Below are 22,198 nucleotides of genomic sequence, written 5' to 3' on the forward strand. Positions count from 1 at the left end.
ATTAAAGTCACTAAATTACTGTTAATATTTTGTTGTGTGGTCACTTGCCTTAGTAAACAGGTGTAGGATTATGCTATTCGCTGTTTTGTAATAATGCTTTTTAACTTAACATGTCTTGAATTTATTGTCATGCCAGGAATTAATCAGAGTCATTACTACTGCTTAGTATGCCATTAAAACTGGAATTCTTAACCTTGGGTCCGTCGTCAACCTAGGTGACTGTGAATAGAATTCAGGAAACTGTGAACTTGGGTGGGTAAAAAATGGCATCTTTATTTTCACTAATTTGTTACATTTTAAATGACATTTAGCATTCATTTCAATTCTGAAGGTAGGTAATAAACCATAGTAATATTGGCAGTACCTGTGACACCAAAATAAATCACAGGTATTCTTATATGACGTCATGTAGAGAAAACCATCTGAAAATAATGTTTATGTTCATCACGTAGGAGGTTACTGGGGGAGTAGCCTAGTAAATCTTATTTAACGAATCTATAAAGAAGCACATATATTACATTGCAGTTTTTTCTCATACTGTGACAAGTATTTCAATACATGTTTTTGTGAATTTAAAACCTTTTTTTTTTTTTTGGTGGAGATTGGGTGTAGAGATTGCTAAAGGCATCCATGACACAAAAAATTAGACATGCCCACATTAGTCGATAGATACCATAATGTAAGTAGCTATATATAGTTGGATTTTAGGTTCTTCCCAAATATTCTCCACTATAAACAACAGGGTGAATAGTTATCTATTCAATTCTGCTCACTTTCCTTAGAAGTGGAATTGCTGAGTTAAAGGGTATATCTGGACTGCTAAAGATTTTTAATGAATTGACATTACAGTTCTTTCTAGCTAACCCTGGTGTACTGTAGGACTTTGGCCTCTGCAAGTGACTCCGTTTGTGCATTTGAAACTGGAGAAATGTCCTCTAGGCAGAGCAGGAGACTTTACGTCATCTTTAGGTAGTAAATCTTCACCTCAGAGAATGGATCAGACACATTTGCGCTGTTTTTTATCCACAGTTAATGGCGTGGAAAGGAGGAGGTAAAGCTGTGACATTGTATCATCTTTCTGGTATGAAGTAAAATATGGAGTATATTTTGAGAACTTAGTATAGTATGAATTCTGGTCAGCTTTAACTTTTATAAATTATATAGTGTTCCAGAAAATTTGATTATCAGTGGCCCCTGTATTTTTGTTGAGGAGCAGCCACATAGCCTCGCTAAAGAAGTCCTAAAATCAAACCCACGCAGAAGTGGAAAAGAAAGGGGGGAGCCTGAGTGGTGCCATTAGACACCATCAATCTGCCCTCCACACAAAATGCCAGTCAATTTGCAGAAGTTATGATCTTTTCTTCCTACTTGTGACACCTTGGGGTAGCGTCATGCTAGGAACTTGCCTTGGCTGTGAAGTCTCTTCAGAGCGGCAGCTGTGGACGTTGTTCTGACTTACGTCATCTGCCTCTAGGACTTGATTCTTAATCCCACTGGAAGGTAATGGTTTATGCTGTCCAATCCAACTGTTTTAGTCATTCTGCCAAGAGCTCTATGTGCTATGTTTTTATACACTTGCTAGGGTCATCTGTTCCTTCCTAGCATTCCCTATTAAAAGAATTAGAATATTTTCCCTAAATCATTGTTTTGGATGTCACTCTGCTCATGAATGTATTTTATTTATTTATTTGGACAGTCCTTTATTTATTTTTTGTTTTGTTTTGTTTTTGGCCACGTCACGCGGCTTGTGGGCTCTTAGTTCCCCGACCAGTGATTGAACCCAGGCCACCGCAGTGAAAGCGCGGAGTCCTAACCACTGGACCGCCAGGGAATTTCGCATGAATGTATTTTAAATATTTTGCCCCATTTCAAACTAATTTAGAGATGTTTGTGTACAGTGGCTGTTCGTGCTGAATTGTGAACCAGTAAATTCTTGGTCTGGTTCTTTAGCCACAGTCAAAGATTTGGTTACTCCGTTCTGTGTGGCCGCTATTCCCATGTCATCTTGTGATCCATCTTATGCTCCGCCTTCAGACGATACATTTGTCTTCAGGCTAACAGGAAGGCTAAGGGGAGAAGGGGCTCCTCTTTTCAGGATTCAGTTTCCAGAAGTTGAAATACTGTATCCCATGACCAGAGTCTAGTCATGTGACCAAACCAGCTATGAGGGAGGCTGACAAATGTCTTTTTTCTGAGAGGCCAGACACCTTCTAAACCTCAGCTGTTCTTTTCTTAAGGAAGAAGGCAAGAATGAAATTATGCTCAGCTAGCAGTCTCTGTTACAGGGGGTAAAAAACAAGTTCAGTTAAAATTATTGAAGACATATAGTTATTTGTTTTCATGTCTGTCTCTAATATTAGATGGCGAACATGTCAAGGGAGGGACAGTATTTTTATTCACTTCATTATTTCTAGTGCTTAGCTGGTGGTGCCCGTAAGTCTGTGTGTGAATGTTTTATGAGTTTATGATTCTGTTCCTTTAGAATATATTTATCTTCTTTCCTTAGCTTTAATGTAATCTTGACAAGATTTGCCTGTTACCGCTTTGTTTGAAATGGAGAGGTCTCGTCCCCCCTCTTCCAGTCAATGTTCCGATTTATTTTGTCTCAGCAGATGTTCAGAACATGATTTTTTTCAAGGTACAAATTACAAGAAGTAAAACTCTCATTAAGTGTTACATTGGCCCAGAGCAGCTGCACTCACTTGTTGAAGTGTGTTGAGTAGTTTCATATAGAGCATCCAGAGCTTCTTCCGGCCTGAACAATAAATGAAGTCTCTCATCTCATTTCAGGATTCAAGAGGAATTTAGATATTTTAAATCCTGCTACCTTGCTCAGATCTTTGCTAATTTTGATTATAAAAGTGACAGGTGGATGGCAGATTACCAGACAAGATCCCGCCAACGCCCTCCCCCCAATACTTTTTAGCCTGAGAATGATGTATATTGTTAGAAAGCAAAATTATTACATGTAGAGTCCTCAGGAGATAGATAATTGCAAATTGTCGTATAGGTGGAACTGTTTTTTCCCAGATACCTGTTGAATACTTGTAAAATGATATTTATAATTCACAGTGGGCTAAAGATCTTTAATGAAAATCTGAGGTCTCAACATTTCAGTCACAGGAAAGTGACTTGATGTTTTAAATTATTCTTAAAATATCTTTAATCTTTGACTTTATTTTAAAAGAAACACATGACCAAACAATAGTAACTACAACAAAACCCCAAATGAAAACAGTAATGATTTAAGGGAGAAAAGGAAGAGGTATGGGTAGAGTAAAGAGGGTTAGGGAACAGGCTTCATTTGCCCTTAAGAGTTTATATAAATTAAAGCAAATGATTAAATTTGAGGCCCAGTGAAGCTGTAATAGGCTTTGGGTAAGCTAGTAGAATTTCCTGGGGTTTGTTAGATGTCAGCTGTAGTATTAGGAGTGTTTTATTAATCAGCTGATAACAGGAGAGCACAGTCTTCTTTGTCTATAACTTTGTGCAAGGTGTTGTGGAGGTAAGATAAGGCAAGACACAAAAGTAGACAGTGGTCTCTGATCCTTCATTTTATGGGGAGAAATTACACTCATTCAAGTAACGTTATTTGTCAGTAACAGGCAGTGAGTGGGCAATACCAACTGAATTGAACAGACTGTAAGTTGGTGGCGTTGGAGAAGACATGAAGGACCGTGGGAATCTTGATTTGGGTCCTAGAGGTTGGATAGAATTGCAGTAGGACCAAGTGGAGGTAGAGCATCTTTAATAGGGGCAACAGCATGAGAATGGGTCATGATTGGAATGTGGTTATAGGAGAATCAGTAACCAGCTGAGCAGATGTAAACTACCAAGCTGAAAAAGGACTGAAAAAGGATAGCTTGTGGTTTTCCTTTGCTTCTCTTGTTTTTGTGTGAATTGCAGTCTGACAGTCTGTGACCCTGGTGGTTATAGTTTAGAGGCAGCAAATTCTGGATGCTTGCTGTCTCTGTGGGTCTTGATTTGATAAGTTTCTCTGAAGGTGCTTTTTCTTTTTTTTTGCGGTACGCGGGCGTCTCACTGTTGTGGCCTCTCCCGTTGCGGAGCGCAGGCTCAGCGGCCATGGCCCACGGGCCCAGCCGCTCCGCAGCATGTGGGATCCTCCCGGACCGGGGCACGAACCCATGTCCCCTGCATCGGCAGTCGGACTCTCAACCACTGCGCCACCAGGGAAGCCTTGAAGGTGCTTTTTCTGCACACTTTTTTTCTCCTTTAAGCATCTCTTACACAGCTGTGTGGATGATTAGGTGAAAGACCAGTCACTCAATAAGAAAAATCACTCATGGGATTGTTGTCTGGTAAATAAAACTCAGAAGTAAATTGGTTAAACAGAGTATCAAACTCAAAAGTAATTCAGTACAGTATTTATTAATATGTGCTGTGTGCCCTGTTTGTATGTCTAAATCCATATGGTAAGTTTAGCCCACTTTTTTTTTAAAGATTTTTTGTGATGTGGACCATTTTTAAAGTCTTTATTGAATTTGTTACAATACTGCTTCTGTTTTATGTTTTTCGATTTTCTGGCCCCGAGGCATGTGGGATCTTAGCTCCCTGACCAGGGATCGAACCCGTACCCTCTTTATTGGAAGGCGAAGTCTTAACCACTGGACCGCCAGGGAAGTCCCTAGCCTACTTTTAATAAATTTCATTTAATGTTGACATTGTGACTGATTCGAAATGTGTAAGAAAACCGTCCAATATTATGCAGAGAAATATATAAGGTAGAAAATTTTAATCTTCAGTTTTGCTAGCTTAAAAAATCTGAAATAATTGAGCACCTCTCTGTTCAGACTGACAAACTTTCATTTTCCCAGCCTTTAGTTATAATTTAAGTCCTAACTCTTTCTGGAAAGTTAGTAGTAAATATTTGAGTGGGAAGAAATATTAAAAGAATACGTACATACATTAATCTTACAAGGAAGGCTTATCCGATGTAGATGCCTATAAAGTACAAAAATATAATTGGTTTGGCAAATTTTGTAGCTTGATGCTTGAACTGTGGAACAGTTGCTTTTACAAAATTGAGAACTGCAGATTACAATTAACTTTCATTAATTTCGTTGAGTAGAAATATGTTCCATTTACTGTATAATCAGGAGCCAGGCTTGAATGAGTTTAAATAGATGAAATCTAAATTATACTGACAGTCCATTAAACATTAGCAGAAAACCCGTAAAGAAAATGGATTCACTATGATACCAGTTTATAATAAAATCATTTGCCAAATAAGAATTATAGCCAGGCATTGTGAATTCTCCTGTGTATTTCCAGTGAGCACTGCAAATTGGTTGAACCATTTATTATAAAGCCGAGGCCCCTAGTGCATTGTTTTCTGAAAAGGAGCAGGCAGTGTTGCTTGAAATCTGCTCTGCAGGATGTGACACCAGAAGATCAGACTAGCATTTTGTTTGTTTGTCGGCCATGTGGGAAGAGAAGAATCTTCACTGCAGCCTACCTGTCACTGGTTATTTTTTCCTCTGAATACTGGGCATAGTATTCCTGGAAGTGTTTGAACTCTCTCTGGGTTGGTTTCCTGAATGTACATATTTCAGCTACATTTTAGTTGTAATCTTTGTGTTAAAGACATTTCCACTAGCAGTCATCCTCTATTTAATATGGATTTTATAGCCGAATTTATTTTTGATAGGATTCACTGATTGGAATGAATAGAGTTGTTACCTGCCTTCTCAAGCATTAGAAAGGTAGGTACAGTAGGGCAGCAAGAGTGAGAGTGATCTCGAAATTCCCTTCCCTCACGTCTCTAATGCCCTGAGACACTTTGCTTCATAGGGCAGATGACCATCACTGATTTTGAAAATAGACACCCCCCTTCCTCCCTGCCCCCACCCCATGTGCCCTTTCCCTTCTCCTAGATTCCTTGTGTCCTCTTATGGCACATAGCTACTGCATCTACAGACGCAGTAGAGAGATTGACATCACTTTACTGGAGTTTTGATGTCAAACTGGCTAGAATCTTTTTCATAGTAGGGATTCAATATGAGTCACAAGGAGGGCTTTTTAAGGAACATTTTCAGAATAAAATGTGGTGATGAGAGTGCTCAAAATGTTCTTTGCTTGAGTAATACAAGTGTCAAACCATAGCTAATATTTAGCATATCAGTGTAACTAGTAAGATTGCTGCTGCTGGCAGGATGATCTTTCTTTTTTCTTGTTTTACAGAGTTTTCAAGTCCATGTAGCATAGTATTGATTTGAGAATGGGGGGGAGGTCTTGCAGCAGTAGTTTTCCAAAACAGTCAGCATCACTTCTTAATGTTAGCAAGATAATTGTCTTCAATCTGTCTTCAAGCTTTAGATGCATTAGAAAATTTTCTAACTCCTAGAGGAGAAGAGAGAAAAATGGGAAATTTAAACAGATTTTCTTTTAGTTTGTTATGACCTGTTTCTCTACCCCCTCCCACCAGCCAACTTGATTTTTCTCATAATTTAATTCCCTGTTGGCATAATAATTCCCTGTTAGCAATGAGGATGAAGAAAGGTAAATGTTTGCTAAATGTATATAGTGTTGTTTTTAAACAAAAACCCGTGTAAAATTTGTAGTACTACTTGGGAATCTGTAGACATGAATACATGGAGTTTAATTTTCATAAAGGTCGAAAAGGAAGGAACCAAGGATATATGTCACCTGAGATATTAGAATCTTTAAGAAGATGTTATCAAGCCAATTTTGGTGACAGTTTTCAGGGTCACAACACAGGAAAAGGGTAAGGACTAACAAGGTTTCACTTACAGAGGTGCTGTTTTCCCAATTTTTGTTTGCTTTTCCCTTTTAAGTTTTCCACTATTCCCAGACAATGCAAATATCCCTTCCCCACAAAAGAATCTGGCAGAAAACTAAAAGTAGGTCATCCTGCAATTGAGTTCTTTTTTTTTTTTTTTTTTGGCCGCACTGCATGGCACGCAGAACTTCCCTGACCAGGGATCGAACCCGTGCCCCCTGCAGTGGAAGCGCAGAGTCTTAACCACTGGATGGACCACCAGGGAAGTCATATTTCTTAAAGAAGTATTTATTAGAAAACTGCATCTTTTATGTTGATATTGCTAGAGCATAGCTTTCTTGCTAGGAGCTTGTGTAACTTCTTTTCTGTTTTAATATTTTCATTCAATTCATTTGTTCCTCGTGTAGTTTTTGAGTGTCTACCGTGCGGAAGGTAGTAGTATATCGTTTAGAGAGGTGAGGTGTGGTGACAGGTGTGGCTCTTGTAGAGAGCAGGAAGCAAGATGAGAGGCTCTGATAGAGGCCAGGTGGCGCACGGGGGATTGGGATTCGGGTATCGGGATTTCAGAGTAGTTGCTAGTGTGTGCATGCGCGCTCATGCACACACACCCTTTTGTGTGTTGGAAATTTGGAAGCATCCATGTTAACTAGCAAGATGCTTGTGGGCTTTATTCTGCAGTGTTAGACCAGGTGCTGTTAGCTGATGGAGTAGTCAGAGTGTCGACGGTGCAGGAATCCTGTGTAAGAGGAAGGGAAAGCCAGAGAGCAGAGCAGTCCCGAGGGCCAACCTCCATGGCCACTGCTGTGCTACCCAGCTGGGTCTCTGGGGAATTTGTTTGTGAGAAAGGCTTTGTTCACGTGTGCTCTTCACACGGAAAGGTTTTCTATTGGAAATTATGTTAGAGTGGCACTGTCATGCTTTGCAGAGGGGTGAGAAGGTATTGGGTTGGCCAAAAAGTGAAAGGAAGATGTTATGAAAAATGCGAACAAACTTTCTGGCCAACCCAATATTTCAAAGATTAATAGGCAGAAATACGTTCACGGAGAAAGAAATTCTTTCCCGGGACAGAGCCCGTGGCTGAGCGTCGTCCACCGCTTGCTTGGTGAGTGGGCAGAGTCAGTGTCCACGGTGCTTGTGCAGAGGCTGTCAGGAAGGATGCTCACAGGCTCTTGGTATTTCAGGATGACAAACTGCCTGATGCTTCAGGCTGTGGTTTTTACCCTTGAGAGGACCCTGCTCTTGTTCTATTTACATAAGGCTGCTGATTTGCTGAGGGATGAAAAAGCAGAGAGGGCTTTCTTTGCCTCCAGAATCTGCCTTTGCGTTTTGGCTGACTTCCTTCTCTAGCATAGCAAATGCTCTGTTGTTTTCAGATGGCACAAGAGATTCTTGGACACAAAGCTATGTTGAGGTTGTGAGAGACAGCCAGAATCGCCCTGTTCAATATCATTGCCCACATCGTGCACACAGGATTTGAGGTCACTTAATCGTGTGATCCGTTTCCAGGCAGAGGCTACATGCTAGGAAATAAATCTTAACCTAGACCCATGGTTTCATTTGCAGACACCCCCGATAAAGAAAAAAATTTGTTATCCTGTGTTGTTTGGAATAATTGATATTGATGGTAGTAGCCTCACTCATTTTTTCTGGCCCATTTCGGACTTGCTGATTTTAAGATTAAAAATATATACGTTTGCCCTCCAGCAGCCGTTAGCTCAATCTGGTAAATATGCATTTTCATATGGGTAATTTTGAAAATGCGCATTATGCACTTAATGGGTCGCATCAGCTTTGCTCAGTTCTTTCAGAACTGCTAGCTTGCTTTCTTTTTTAAAGACTCTTTTTCTTTTTCTCAAAGAAAGGTATCTGCAGTACTTGTGTTGGCCATGGGGAATTTTCAGGTTGAGGATCAATATCCAACTGACTGAAACCAATTTTATAGCCAACTTCAGACAATCCATGCTCCCATAAATTGCATGAAAAATTGTTGGCAAATCATTTTGGCTTTAAAAGATTGCTGGGCATACCCCAAGTGAGTTTTTTTTAAAATGATTTTTTAAAAAATTGGGGTATAGTTGCTTTATAGTGTTGTATTTGTTTCTGCTGTACAACAAAGTGAATCAGCTGCATATATACATATGTCGTCCTCTCCCTCTTGGACCTCCCGCCCCTCCCCCCTCCCCCACCCCCACCCCCCCGCCCCCGTCTCCCCCAGCTAGGTCACCACAGAGCACCAAGCTGAGCTCCCGGGTTCGGACCAGCTCTCTGTTTGACACATGGTAGCGTATATATGTTAACCCTAATCTCCCCATTCGCTCCTGCATCCTGACCGCACGTCCGTCCTCTACGTCTGCGTCTCTATTCCTGCCCTGCAGATAGGTTCACCTGTACCATTTTTCTGGATTCCACACATATGCGTTAATATACGTTATTTGTTTTCCTCTTTCTGACTTACTCTGTATGACAGACTCTAGGTCCATCCACGTCTCCACAAATGACCCAGTTTTGTTCCTTTTTATATTGACTTATGTTTTCGTCATTCCCTTTCCAGATAAAACACTGTATTTTTGTGCTAACTGTAAACATCTATGTAAAGTTATTTTCTTAAATAGCTGCTTAATTAATAAGACAAGAGGGAAATATTTCTGAGTTATATGGCCTTATTTAACCTTGTTTTGAAAATCATTAAGAGCAATAATAAGTAGACTTTTGTGTGTGTTTGAGACTTAAATTCCAAATTGTTTTTAGGATGTATTCTCTTTTAGTTAGATCCCCCTATTTTTTATGGGAGGGTTAAAAAGAAAAGTTTGACTCTACAATAAGTTTTCATGCTTTCATTTTTTAAAATGATTTAGAAAAATCAAATCAAAACAATGTATTTTTCCCTATTCCTATGGCAAGTTTGACATGTGAAAAAATTTAATGCATGTCAGGAATTTTAATAACTTCTGATCTTGGTCATTGTGTGTTTTATGACCATTTATGTAAAATAAACTCTAAGTGTTGTCACTTAATTTTGAAGATAAGTTCAGTCAGACCTTTTCACATAAAAGTTTCAAAATACTGATAGAGATCACTTGATGCAGTGACCTGCTTTATGTATTACTAGCCTTGTGCATTGGAATCTCATATCTGGATTTATAGCTTGGGATGAATTTGGGTTGCCACGATAACTTTTTAAACAGAAAGAGGTGACTTTTTATCTAGTAATAAGGCATTGATAAGTAAACGTGGTAATTCCATATGTTAGGTTTGTGGATCTGCTCTCTTCCACTACCTTATCCCTCATGGCAGCGTTCCTCAGGCCAGGGCTGCAGGGCAGCCTCCAGTAAGACCACGGAGAAGTGTTTAGGCAAAGGGATATCAGTAGTTGTCCTTGACATCCCAGCATATTCCTTTCCTTTCTTCTCTAACAGATATATGTTCAGAGATAATCATTTAGATAATCATTAGAGAGAATCATTTTCCTGAATGTAAATTTGTAGTTGAGAAATGAAAGAATATAGATTCTCTCTCCTATTCTGGAAAGCTTTTTAATATACAAGTTAATACCTACTTTATGTTTTTACTTTATATAAGATGTTTTATAGTAATAATGATTCTGTTGATTATGAAAAAAGAATATAAAGCTTTTCATTGTGTAAAAAGAATAAAGTTATTCATAATCCTCACTGTCTAACCATCTGTCATTGATTTCAGTTCTGTCTAGTCTTACCAACACCAGTGTCAGACATTAGTCCTTGCGGGGGGTGAATGCAGAAATTAATAAGTTTGGTTTCTTTGAGCTCAAAATTGATAGTGAAGTAGACAGTGCAGACCATCTGACTGCCAAATAACTGACCACACAAGGGGATGTAAGTTGTCAACTTTGTATAAAGGAAAGGAAATCTTACATCAAGGAGAGGAGATGTTGTTTCTTTACAGAGGAGTCATGAGAGTTTACTGCCACTGGAGGTAACTCATTATAAGGTTGCAGGTGCTTGTAAGAATAAAGGAATAAAGAAGTTTTGGTATGGATGGGGTACGGGAGTTGGTGTTTCTTTAAGGCAGTGCAGCCTAGGGGAGGGCGAGATGTGATGTGGGATCAGACCATCGAATACAGCAAGTTTTTTTTTGTCACATGAGCTTTAAGAAAGTGGAGATCATTAGTTAGGAAGGGACCTGTTAGTTTTGAAGTCAGTGAACAGTAGCTAGGTATGACAGTGTTACGTTATGAGATACAGAAAATATTTACTTCTGTAGGAGGTGACAGGAAGAAGAGGGCATATGGGCTGTGATTTGTGTTCAGGTGAGATGAGTAAACAGTGGATGTCTAGAGATGTGAAGTGCTGGTAGTGGGTACAACAAGGATTGGAACACAGAAATTAAGAACCTTGGGTTGTCCCCACACTGTGCAAGTCGGAGCTACAGTTTTTATGTAGGGAATGGGTTTCTTCAGTTTTTCCTTGAACAGCAAGTTGGGGCTTAGGTAGAGAACTCTCTACCACAGTGGGAAGAGATCTCTTCTTTGTCCCTTAAGGTGATCAGCGTGTTAAGTGCATGTTGCCTGAATGTTGAACAGAGTTTTTTCCCAGCATCCTGGACTTTGGAACAAGATAGAAAGCTCAGTCAGCAGTTCATTCCTGAGCTGCTGTTTTATATGGATTCAGAGATCGGATTGCTGTTGTTGAGCCTACATCTGAGTAGAGAAATCTGTTGGGAAATTCTGGATGCCTAAATGATTGACTTTCAGACGTCTTCTTTTTCTGTAATGACTTTGGGCTACAAGAATCCTGATGTCTTTCAGAAAGTTTCTTGGAAGGCAGTGGCCTTTAGTCTTCTTTGTGTCTTTCTTCCTGTTCTGCCTCTTAGTGGGTCTGCTAGCACCTGTGGTGGGACTAGAATTTCCACTGGATCGAGGGCTCCAAACCTCTGCTCCTTTGCTTTTTGCTGGGGAGGGTGGTGTTAACATGCATGAAATGAAGAAGTAGAGGAAGCTGCCTCTGTTCTCAAGCATCTAGAGTTATTCTAAGACACATTTGTTGTGAAGGGTCATGAGGAAGGATAAAACACGTGGCATTTTAAATGTGGGCATTATGGTCACTCTTCCTAGAAAATTAGATTGACTGCAGATGCTTTTACTTCTGAGTCTTCGCTTGTAGTGTGGAGAGTTTTTACATTCCTTTATAGTCACTGCTTCCCTTAAAATCATTGCTTCTTAAAAAAGAAAAGTGTCTTAACTGATCATTTTAAAAAATAACCTTTAGACACCAGCTGTTGAGAGCATCAAAAATAATTACCCAGCCACCGCCATGTCAGATGTAATTTACGAAAGTGCCCTTCTTCCCTGAGGAAAATCTAATTTGGTTTACTTCATTCCATCTCTGATTGGCTGCCTTGGTTTTCTTTACTATTAGAAAATATGTTCAGGTTAAAATTTAGTAGAAAGTTATCCATAAGATACTAGATTGGTTTTCTTTTTCTTCATGTGTGTGAAAAGGTCGTTGTAATAGCATGTTCAAGCTAGTCTTCTTTACGTATTTCACTTATTTCCTCACAAAATATTTATTAAAAATAAAGCAGCACTTGGCAAAGCTGTTTCTCTTTGTGAAGACGGGGAGCATCTATCTGAGTAATATATTCAAGATTTTTGTCTTGGTGTGTAACCTTGAGCAAGTAATTCCCTTTATTGAAGTTTCTCCATCTGACTATGGATAATCTCATGGGATTCCCACTCCCCCTTCTTCAGGGATGCTGGAAACAATAATTGAGGCTTTATCAAGTTATTTAAATTATCAGAAAGTGGTCAAAAAGAACCCAAGAGCTGTTTTCCTTTAGCTTAAAATTATTTGTCATTTAATATCACCTTTAAAAATTTATTTTCTATAAAAGGCATGTGCTTTGTCATTTATTTATTTATGCAGTGGCTTTATGGGCCCTGTCTTTGATCCATTAAAGGTAAATGCCATTGTTTTAAATTTTCTTTTTCTTTTAAAGACTGTGTGTATATCGAGAGTCGGAGGCCAAACACACCGTATTTCATCTGTAGCATCCAAGACTTCAAACTGGTAAGCATCTTTTCATGTGCTGTTGATTCTACTCTGTACCTTCTCTTTTCCCAGTTCCACTGGCTGTCTCTTTTGATTGCTTCTCTATCATACTGACTTGGTAACCAGTTCACCTCTGAGTGCTGACTGCCTGGTGACTGCAGCACTCAAATAAGGCAGTAGTCAGCTTTATAACACTAAGTGTAAACAAACGTTTCTGAAGTTTTTATTCATTTAGTAGCTGTTCTGACAACTATTTCAGAGATTCCCTTGAGCTCCTGTAGTAGTTCATGTTTTCTCAGTCATTGTGAAGAACCTGATGTAAAATAAACTTTGGATTTAATGATGAATTGGGGGAAAAAAGAGAATATAAATGGGCCAGAGATGATTATTTTCTGTGGCAATTGTAATTTACTTAGGTATTTTAAGCAAATATGGAGTGTATCTTGAACCTTTTCTGGGTGTCTCCTGTGGTGGAGGTCGGGGAAGGAAGTTTGGCTTGGGGATGATATAGCTACAGTACTTTCTCATTAAAAAGTACTTAGGTACTTTTACTTTCACAGGTACCTAAGTGCCAATATTGCCCAGTATGAAATCTCTTGTTTTTAGACCACTGGTTCTCACACTTGGGGCTTTGGATCCCCTGATATCCATAGAGATTTTGCAGAGGTCTGTAAATAAGCATTCTCAGTCTCAAATAAATTAAATAAATCTACTTCACACATGTTTGTACAACTGCTTTTCAAATGTATTAATATGCTGCTGTGATTTTTAAAATTAACTTATTTAATGAAAGTACAGAGTTAAGAATCACTTTATTATGTATTTTCCTCAAGCAATTGTTATGTGAAGTGCTATTGGAGTAGTGTCATTTGGGGAGTCTTCTGAAACATTTAGATGTTAAGAAAGGATCCTGTACAGTAAGTCGCCTACATACGAACGAGTTCCGTTCAGAGAGTGCGTTCCTAAGTCCAACAAAGTTAGCCTAGGTACCCAACTAACACAATTGGCTATATACCACTGCTTTTACGCTTGCTTGCAGACATCCTGGGCTTGAAATAATGATACTGTACTACTGTATACTGTACTGTACAGTAAAGTACACAAAAGCACAACCACTTGTAGAGGATGCACGCACATGACAATGTACGCCAGACACATGCACTAACTTACGTGATTGCACATGTGAATGCACGTTTGCATCTTTGAAAGGTCGCAACTTGAAGGTTCGTATGTAGGGGACTTATTGTACTTGAAGGTTGTGAACACTGTGTACATTCTTAGGTCTGGAGAAATCCTAATTCTTTAGCTTTGTAGAGATATGTGTCAGTATCTGTGAAAGCCAGCCATTATTTCCAAAACGCTTTGTAACTTTTGATAATACTTGTGCTCTGACATACGTTGTATGTGACATTTCAGCCTAAAGAAAAGTAGTGTAGTCTGAACTCTGCATCTCCTTTTTTTTTTTTTTTTTTGTGGTATGCGGGCCTGTCACTGTTGTGGCCTCTCCCGCTGCGGAGCACAGGCTCCGGATGCGCAGGCTCAGCGGCCATGGCCCACGGGCCCAGCCGCTTCGCGGCATGTGGGATCTTCCCGGACCGGGGCACGAACCCGTGTGCCCTGCATCAGCAGGCGGACTCTCAACCGCTGTGCCACCAGTGAAGCCCTCCTTAGTTTTTTTTTTTTTTTTAAATGCATTTTAAATGACTCCAAATGTCCAGTTAGTATATGCGATTGAGTTAGTTAAAAAGTTGCATGCCATTTACTTTTCTTTGTTCAAAAATTATCACATAAGTAATAACATGCTTTTTGCTACTTTAAAAGAAAGTAAAATGGGCCATTCACTGCTAAGATTTCTTTATTCTTGGTAGGCTGCTTTTACCTTCTAGTTTTACAAGGTGGCCTTGCGGTTTAATCTTGTAAATCACATGCTTTCTGCTCAGATATTATGTCAACATGAGGTTTTACCATTTTTTAGAGGTCTTTGCTATTTATTATATGTTGCCTTCCAAAGACTGTTTTTTACAGACGCTGCACTGACATCTGCAAATCTGGGCGGTGGCCTTGTTTCCTGAAGAGTTTTCTTTTGCTAGTGGTGCTGCTACTGCTCTTTCCCTGCTCATTGTCTTTGTGTGTGATCTTTACCAGATATAATACCACCACACCATGGAAAAGATACAGCTGTGAAATGAAACTGCAGAGATTTTCCTTTTACCTATTAGAGTCTGAGCCCCTTTTGTACAATTTTTCCACGTCAGCAGGTGCCTTCGTGTTTGAATGGTGTCTCTTATGAAATGCTGATTACAATGTGATAGTTGCTGTTCAGGGCAGAGGTTCCTGCTGAGCTACAGTAATTGCTCAGGGTATTAACAGCAATAAAAGCTGAAACTTCTGTCATCAGGATTGGTCTAGTACAGCACATTAAAGCTGTCTGCAGAAACAGCGTGGGAAGTGGGGTGCTATAGGTTTAGATACCTTTTTCTAAGTCACATATTGCTATGAGAGATGTTTTTGTTTGAGTTCTGTATTCAGCACGTATTCACAGTTTCTGTGTAAGAATAACAGGGATGTTGAAGACATATTTGCTCCTGGAAGGGATGTGTTTGTTGTCTGGATACCCACTTCCTTTCCTTGTTTCTCAGTACTACTTCCAAAAAGATAACCTAATAGATAAGAATAATCATAGACGTCTTTTCCTTCAGCTTAACCTGTAAGGGGAAAAGATGAACAGAAGGAAATGTTCTTTGTTTCTTTGCAAGATTTCAAGAAGAAGAAATTGGAGTTGGTTTTGCCCACAGCAGATACCATGCATGGCAAGTGGAACAGTGGAAAACAAAAACCCAATAGCTTTGACATGTTGTTGATTAGTTATGTATTTTATCTTTTTATGGTTTGAGGTTTAACTGAGAGATATATTTCTTTGTTTATACCATAAATTAGAATCAGTCCTTTTAGCATGGTGAGTTTTGAGAACAAGATGTGTTCTGGGACTGTCAGAGGCACTGGGTGAACAGGAAGGGCAGGAAGGGGAGAAGGGCAGGAAGCTGGGAGAAGCAGAGGATTTTGGAGCAGCTGTGCATAGAGAGAGAGAGAGAGAGAGAGAGAGAGAGAGAGAGAGAGCGCGAGAGCACAAGTGCTCTCCCTGAGTCCTGCTGTATTGGTGCTTCTTCCCGTTGGATTCTTAGATTATCCTATTGTCTCTCCTGAGTAGAGGGCCCTTGGGCCAGCTTGAGCAGATCTCTAGTAAGCATAACTGAAAGAGCCTGCTATCCCATCTGCATATGCTGTGCTCCCATAGCTTTTCTAGGTCACTGTGTTTACTTTGAGGGTTTTGTTCCTGAATGAGTCACTGTCACCACGGAGCAGTATAACCCAGAGTGCAGTTAGGAGCGTTTTGGGTTACCACCAGTGCCTTCGACAGGCATTTGTTGAAAGCCTACTTTGTGTTCTTTGTTGAGCGCAGCACCATAAGGGGGACTGAAGAATCTAAGATATAGTTTCTTCCCTCAGTGATCTTAGGTTGTGATTGGACAGACAGTGGCTGTGGTGTTACTGGATGTCAGCCCTCTTTGGGGAGCCCTGAACAGGACTGACGTGGAGGAAGCCATTCACGTAATGTCCTAAGAGCAAGATTCCTTACTTTTACTAAAAAACAGTAAGATTCCATTTTTATAGAAGTCCAGGCCTTAGCATAATAGAATTAATTTGCTATCTAGAAATAATCATGGATTCTGAGAATGCTTAACAAGGAGATTATTGAGATTAGTGGTTTCCATTCAGCATAACACCAAGGATCCTTGTTCCTTGTCTGGCTCTAGTGGCGGTGCTTCGTACCTAATTCTTCATTCACAGATAAGTAGTTGAAGCCATTCCTCTAATACTCTGCATGGGAATTCTGTGTGGATTCCTAATGAGTTTCTGTTGTTTGTTAAATAGAAAAAATATGATGTTTGTTTCCTTGAGTTATATAATTATCAGTTCTTTAGCTGTTACATGAGATGAATTTTCAGCTCGGATAGGTAATTATTACAAATACTATTTTGAGCAGATGCCATTGATTCATTTTTGCTCCTGTTTGGCCTAGTAAAATGTAATTGTCTTTAAAATTAAACCTGACATTCCTTAGAGTTGGGGATACGTCTTTTGTGACGTTAGGCTATTTCCAGTTGACTTTTTAGGGCTCAGTGTGTTGTCACTGCCCTGCACGGATGCATGTGCTCTTGTGTCGTTTCTGTCCCTAACAGCGTACGTTCTCAGTGCTGACTTTGAACATGGAGTAGTGGAGGGCGCCTGCCACTTGTTACCTTGGGGAAGGCACATCTCCATTGCTGCTGTGAGTGGGGGGCCGAGCTCGTTAAGGTGCAGCGCCATGTACACCTCTTCATTTCACAGTCGAATGTGAGCAGCTGGGGGAGGAGCATTTGGAGTTTGCTTCCAGTTCCTGGTCTGTACCTGTAACCCTACGCAAAGGCTGGTCACCCCAGTGCAGCAATCAGGGGCTTCAGCTTAGGTTCCACTTACCGTTGAAATTGCCTTCTCTCCACCAAATTGAGTTTCTCAGAAGTGTATTAAAAGCAAGAAGCTGCTTTTCCTTCTTTAAAATGAAAACTTACTGAGAATAAGTAATCATATCTTCTCGTTTTTTTTGTTAGAGACCTTTACATAGATAATGCTGGGAGATAAGGGAGGTTTCGTTAACATGCACTCTTGTGTACATACGTGTGTACACACAGTGAGTTAATTATCATTTATGTATTATACACCACACTTATTTAATCCCAGCTTGGTTGATGTGACCACTCAGCACAGAATGTATGGTGTATGGGCATTCAGGAAATGGGCATCATTTTAATATTAGGTCAGCCTTGTATTGAAAACTTTTTGGGGTGGGGGGCAGGAAATCTGCATTAATTTGAACATGGCTAATTCAGAATTTTAGATTTGATTCTGGGACTGAGTTGGGGGATGGTAGAGTGCATGGGTTGGGAGCTGGACTTTGACATCAGCTGGTCTGTTCCATCAGTTGCTATCTTCCATGACCTTGGGCAAGACACTAACCTTGCTGTACTTACATATGAAGTTGGGATATAAAGCACCTACCTTGCAGATGGGTTGTTTTTAGATTAAAAGATCAAACCTACAAAGTGGATAGTGCAGTGCCTGGGCCATGGGATGATCGTGACATTGACATTGAGTTGGTGCTCTAGGTTTAAGCTTTGTAAGGGCAGATACCACCACGTCTGTTTTATTCATTGATGTATATATACATTGCCCATATAAGATCCATACTAAATATTTACTGAATATTGAATGAAGTTACATTTCAGTGGAAAAAATTGACTGGATAAAGTTTTCAAAAATCTTTAGTAGTTGTTTGATACAGTCCATGCATTAACTACAAATTAATCTTCCATTTATTAAACAGGCCAAAGAGATCTGCTTCGTTACCTTCAGTTAGCCTGCAATGTGTAGTATTTTATATATTTAAATAATAAAATTCTAAAAATACGTTAAACCTCAGTTTTAATTTTCTTCAGGAAGTTTATGTGAGTGTAGCCAAAGTCATAACATTTTTTAGACATTCTGTTTCGAATTTTCTATGTCACTGACTTCTAGCAAAGATAAATGAGGGCTTAGTCTATATGTAAACATCCCAGAGAAGGCCAGCAGATATGAAAAATGCCATAGGATGTGATGACTTGTTTCCGTGTGAAACAGTAGCTGTTTTCTCTTTTGGTTTTTTATAGTCCCTCAAGTTAGGCCTGCAGAATTGAGTCTATTTGTAGTTTCTTTTTCTCTTTACCCTCTTTGTTCATTCCCTGTAAAAAGGTCAGTACCACTTGGTTACAGCTTTGTGACTTGAGTGTAGTGTTGGATAATGAAGTGAAGACTTTGAAGTTTGTTATCAAGTGTTCTCAGTTTATAGAGTGAGGAGTTACATCTTACTTAGTGGAAAGTACAGCAGAGACAGTTCTTTAAAAAGAGTTGTTCCTTTGTTAGTTTAATTGTTCTCACCTGTCAGGAGTGGGTGCATCGGTGGGACAGTGCTCTTATACAGTGATTTCTAGGTCAAGAAAAAGTTGGAAAAAAGAAGGAAATTTTGCCATTTGCAACAACATGAATGGACTTGGAGGGTACTTTGCTAAGTGAAGTAAGTCAGACCGAGAAAGACAAGCACTGTATGATATCACTTTAGTGTGGAATCTAAAAAATACAACAAACTAGTGACTATAATTTAAAATAAAGAAACAGACTTACAGATATAGAGAACAAATTAGTGTATCAGTGCGGAGAGGGAAGAGGGGAGGGGCAAGATAGGGGTAGGGGATAAAGAGGTACAAACTATTATGTGTAAAATAAGGTACAAGGATATATTGTACAACGTGGAATATACCGAATATTCTATAATAACTGGAAATGGACTATAATCTTTAAAAACTGTGAATCACTATATTGTATACCCGTATCTTATATAATATTGTACGTTGTATATACTTCAATTTAGAAAAAAAAGTAAAAAAGGGAAAAGGTTTGAATTACTGATTTGGTGCTAGAGTATTCTTCTAAAGGCCACGCCTTCCCCTACCCCAACCTTCTTTGTTTAAAATAAAGGTCATGGTTGCTTAGTTGCTATCGATAAGCATTGTGATAAACTATAATGGGGTATTGAGCTTCCTCCATGCTGTGTTTGGAGTAACCCACCAATAATACATACATGTGCAAGGATTAAATGTCCTTTTCATGTTGGAATTTGAAGTTTATAATTTTAAGAGTGGGATGCTATCGCTTAGCCCTGAGTTTGATGGGCATAGTCAGATGCTGCGTTGTTGGGTATCTGCTGTGCCTGCCCCCCACCTCCACCCCAATTATAGGACAATCATGTTGAAAGTTATTTTGAATCACCACAGCCTCTTCGCATGATACGAGTGTCAATTAAGTGGAAGGACGTGGTGACACAAGTGAAAATCAAAGCGAGGCTTTGGGAATAAGTAATCCCAGAACATCTCATTGGTTCCATTTACTTAGCTTCTCAGTGGTCTGTTTTCACTCATGGCTGACAGTCATCGTAGGCCACGTGGTATTTAAAGTTTTAATGGTTCACGATTACTGTGAAGTTGGGTAGTTCATTTTCTCCTAATGTATTTGGATTTTAGGACTCTAAGAAATCACTTAAAAAGTTTAATTATATTTACTTCCATAAACTATCTAAAAATGTTATTTTAATGGTAAACCTGTTCTCTATATGTAAAATTTTTCCAATGCAAAAAACTCTAGGTATTCTGATTTTTTAAAAAAGGAACTTAAGAACGTTTGAGACAATCTGATATTTGCAGAGAGCTACTGTGCAAGAATACTGGTAAAATCTTGTCATTCCAACTCTTATTTCTTAGAACTGGAAATTTGTAATTTGTGTATATGTGGTTGTTTGTGTTAAGGACCAACTCAAAATTATAGAAGAAAAAATCCATTAGAAGAAACGAAAGAAAATTAGGGCAACTGAGATACTGTCAGCGTTTTCTGATTCATAAGTAAGAATAATGAAATGCTTTGAAATGATGCCTTTTTTCATGTTTAAAATGTTTTAATAATTACTTGAACTTTTGCACATTAAGTAATGCCAACATGCTTAGAAATGCTTCGCCAAGTGTCTTTCTGTTTAAAACCCTTGATTTGAATGAATAAGGATTTGAGTGGTCTGATTAACTCCTAGTGCAAGAGATTAACCACAGGTTCATTTTTATTTGATGCTTATATTAAAAGATCTTGAGTATACTGTACATTCTAGTGCACAGTTGAATCTTTGATTAGAAATTTGCAGTGCTGGTATGGGGAGGTGGGAGGTGTGTGGTGGAGAAGGCTATGGCTACTAACACTTGCTGTCCATGCAGGTCATGTATATTTACTGTCCGTGGGGGCAGTGGGAGTCAGAGACTGGCCGCACAGGAAGCATATATGGTGTGGGAGCCCGGGATGCTCTAGAGGGTCGTCTGTAGAGAAAGAAAAGAACAGAAAAGCATCATGATAAAGACATGCCCAAGATTAGCTCTTTTTCTTGGGATTTATCTTTTTTGTTTGTTTTCAGAGAGACATAAAAAGAAAATAAGTAGTTGATGGAGCATATTAAAATCTTGGGCCACAGGAAGCTGTTAGAGAGTGAGTCTTAGCTTTTTGAAATGAATTATATGTCTCAGGACTCCCTAAAAATGATTTAATATGAAAAGTTTGCTTACCTGTAATTTAAAAACCATCTTAAGAACAGAAATTCACATAAGTATTTGGATTTTATGGGGTTTTTAGTTCATTAAAACAACATGAAATTGGATTGGTTAGGTTTTGGGAAATGGTACGTACTCCCTAGAGTTTTTGAAAAGGGACATATTCAGACTGTCATCTGAAGTATCTTTTTTTGATACTTATCAGGACTGTGCTGGCTTTCAGAAGTTGCTCTTTAATATTTTGCTGGTTTTAAATGTTTTAAAAGTTTCTTTAAAAGAAAAAGACATATGGTACATACCACACTGGTTTTGCCCCTAAAAGAAATAATATCTTTCTTGAACTTTATGCTCCAGTCTGTTCATTACATTTACCTTGTGAGTAAATTAAAGCTTGTTTGAATGGTGTCTTCTTTTTCCTCTGGTGTTAAGCCTTTGTATGTTACCTTATCTTTAGCTTTACAGAATTAAACTAGGACTTTGAGAAAATGGTAGGATCTTTCTTTGAGGCCCCTGCCCCCAGTACCTTGAGCATTTCCTTCTGAAGTACATGTCCTATGCCTCTGGCATCTCTCCTTAGAAACTCTTCTGAAAGCTCAGTTTGTCCACTGGTGGTTTATTTTCTAGTCATGTTTATCTGACACCATTGCATTTTTGTTTTTGTTATAAGCAAAGCATGCCACTGTCACGGTGCTTTGACACTGTGTCACATCTTAACTTGGTTATTTTGAGGGGCACACACCATACCGCTTTATGACAGGCCCATACTGAGAGTGTGGAGCCAGAGGGTCGTATGTTCACGCTGGAGAAAGGAAGCAGCTCTGACTGATGTGCGGAGTTTAACTTCTGTGGCAGAACAGATTCGCTGAGACTTCAGAGGCCACCTGCTAAAGGATTTGTGCAGCTGCCTGCTTGTGTGCTGAGTGCCCCTAGTAACCAGGGTATGAGAGGACATTGGGCCTGTTAACTTAAAACTTTTTTCTCTTTTAGGTCCACAACTCCCAGGCCTGTTGCAGATCTCCACCTCCTGCTTTGTGCGACCCCCCAGCATGCTCTCTGCCGGTGGCAGCACAGCCGCCACAGCATCTTTCTGAAGCCGGGAGAGGGCCTGTAGGGGTAAGGAGAATCCCGTTTTTAAAAGCTATCAATATTTTATATCCCACAGGGTATAAAATAGGAATATCACCTCCCTCCCCAGA

The 22,198-nt window shown here is 39.3% G+C and overlaps 1 protein-coding gene across 1 annotated transcript in view; it reads left to right on the forward strand.

Annotated features, from left to right (window-relative positions):
- RERE (arginine-glutamic acid dipeptide repeats) overlaps nucleotides 1–22,198 on the forward strand; it is a 426,659-nt gene that overhangs the window by 184,924 nt on the left and 219,537 nt on the right. The window contains exons 3-4 of the mRNA XM_082865410.1: nucleotides 12,737–12,807; nucleotides 21,990–22,115. Coding sequence (XP_082721536.1) covers nucleotides 12,737–12,807; nucleotides 21,990–22,115 — 197 coding nt within the window. The remainder of the gene's footprint in view (nucleotides 1–12,736; nucleotides 12,808–21,989; nucleotides 22,116–22,198) is intronic.

The sequence above is a fragment of the Leucopleurus acutus genome (genome assembly GCF_964270905.1).
Source record: "Leucopleurus acutus genome assembly, chromosome: 2".
Classification (NCBI taxonomy): Eukaryota; Metazoa; Chordata; class Mammalia; order Artiodactyla; family Delphinidae; genus Leucopleurus; species Leucopleurus acutus.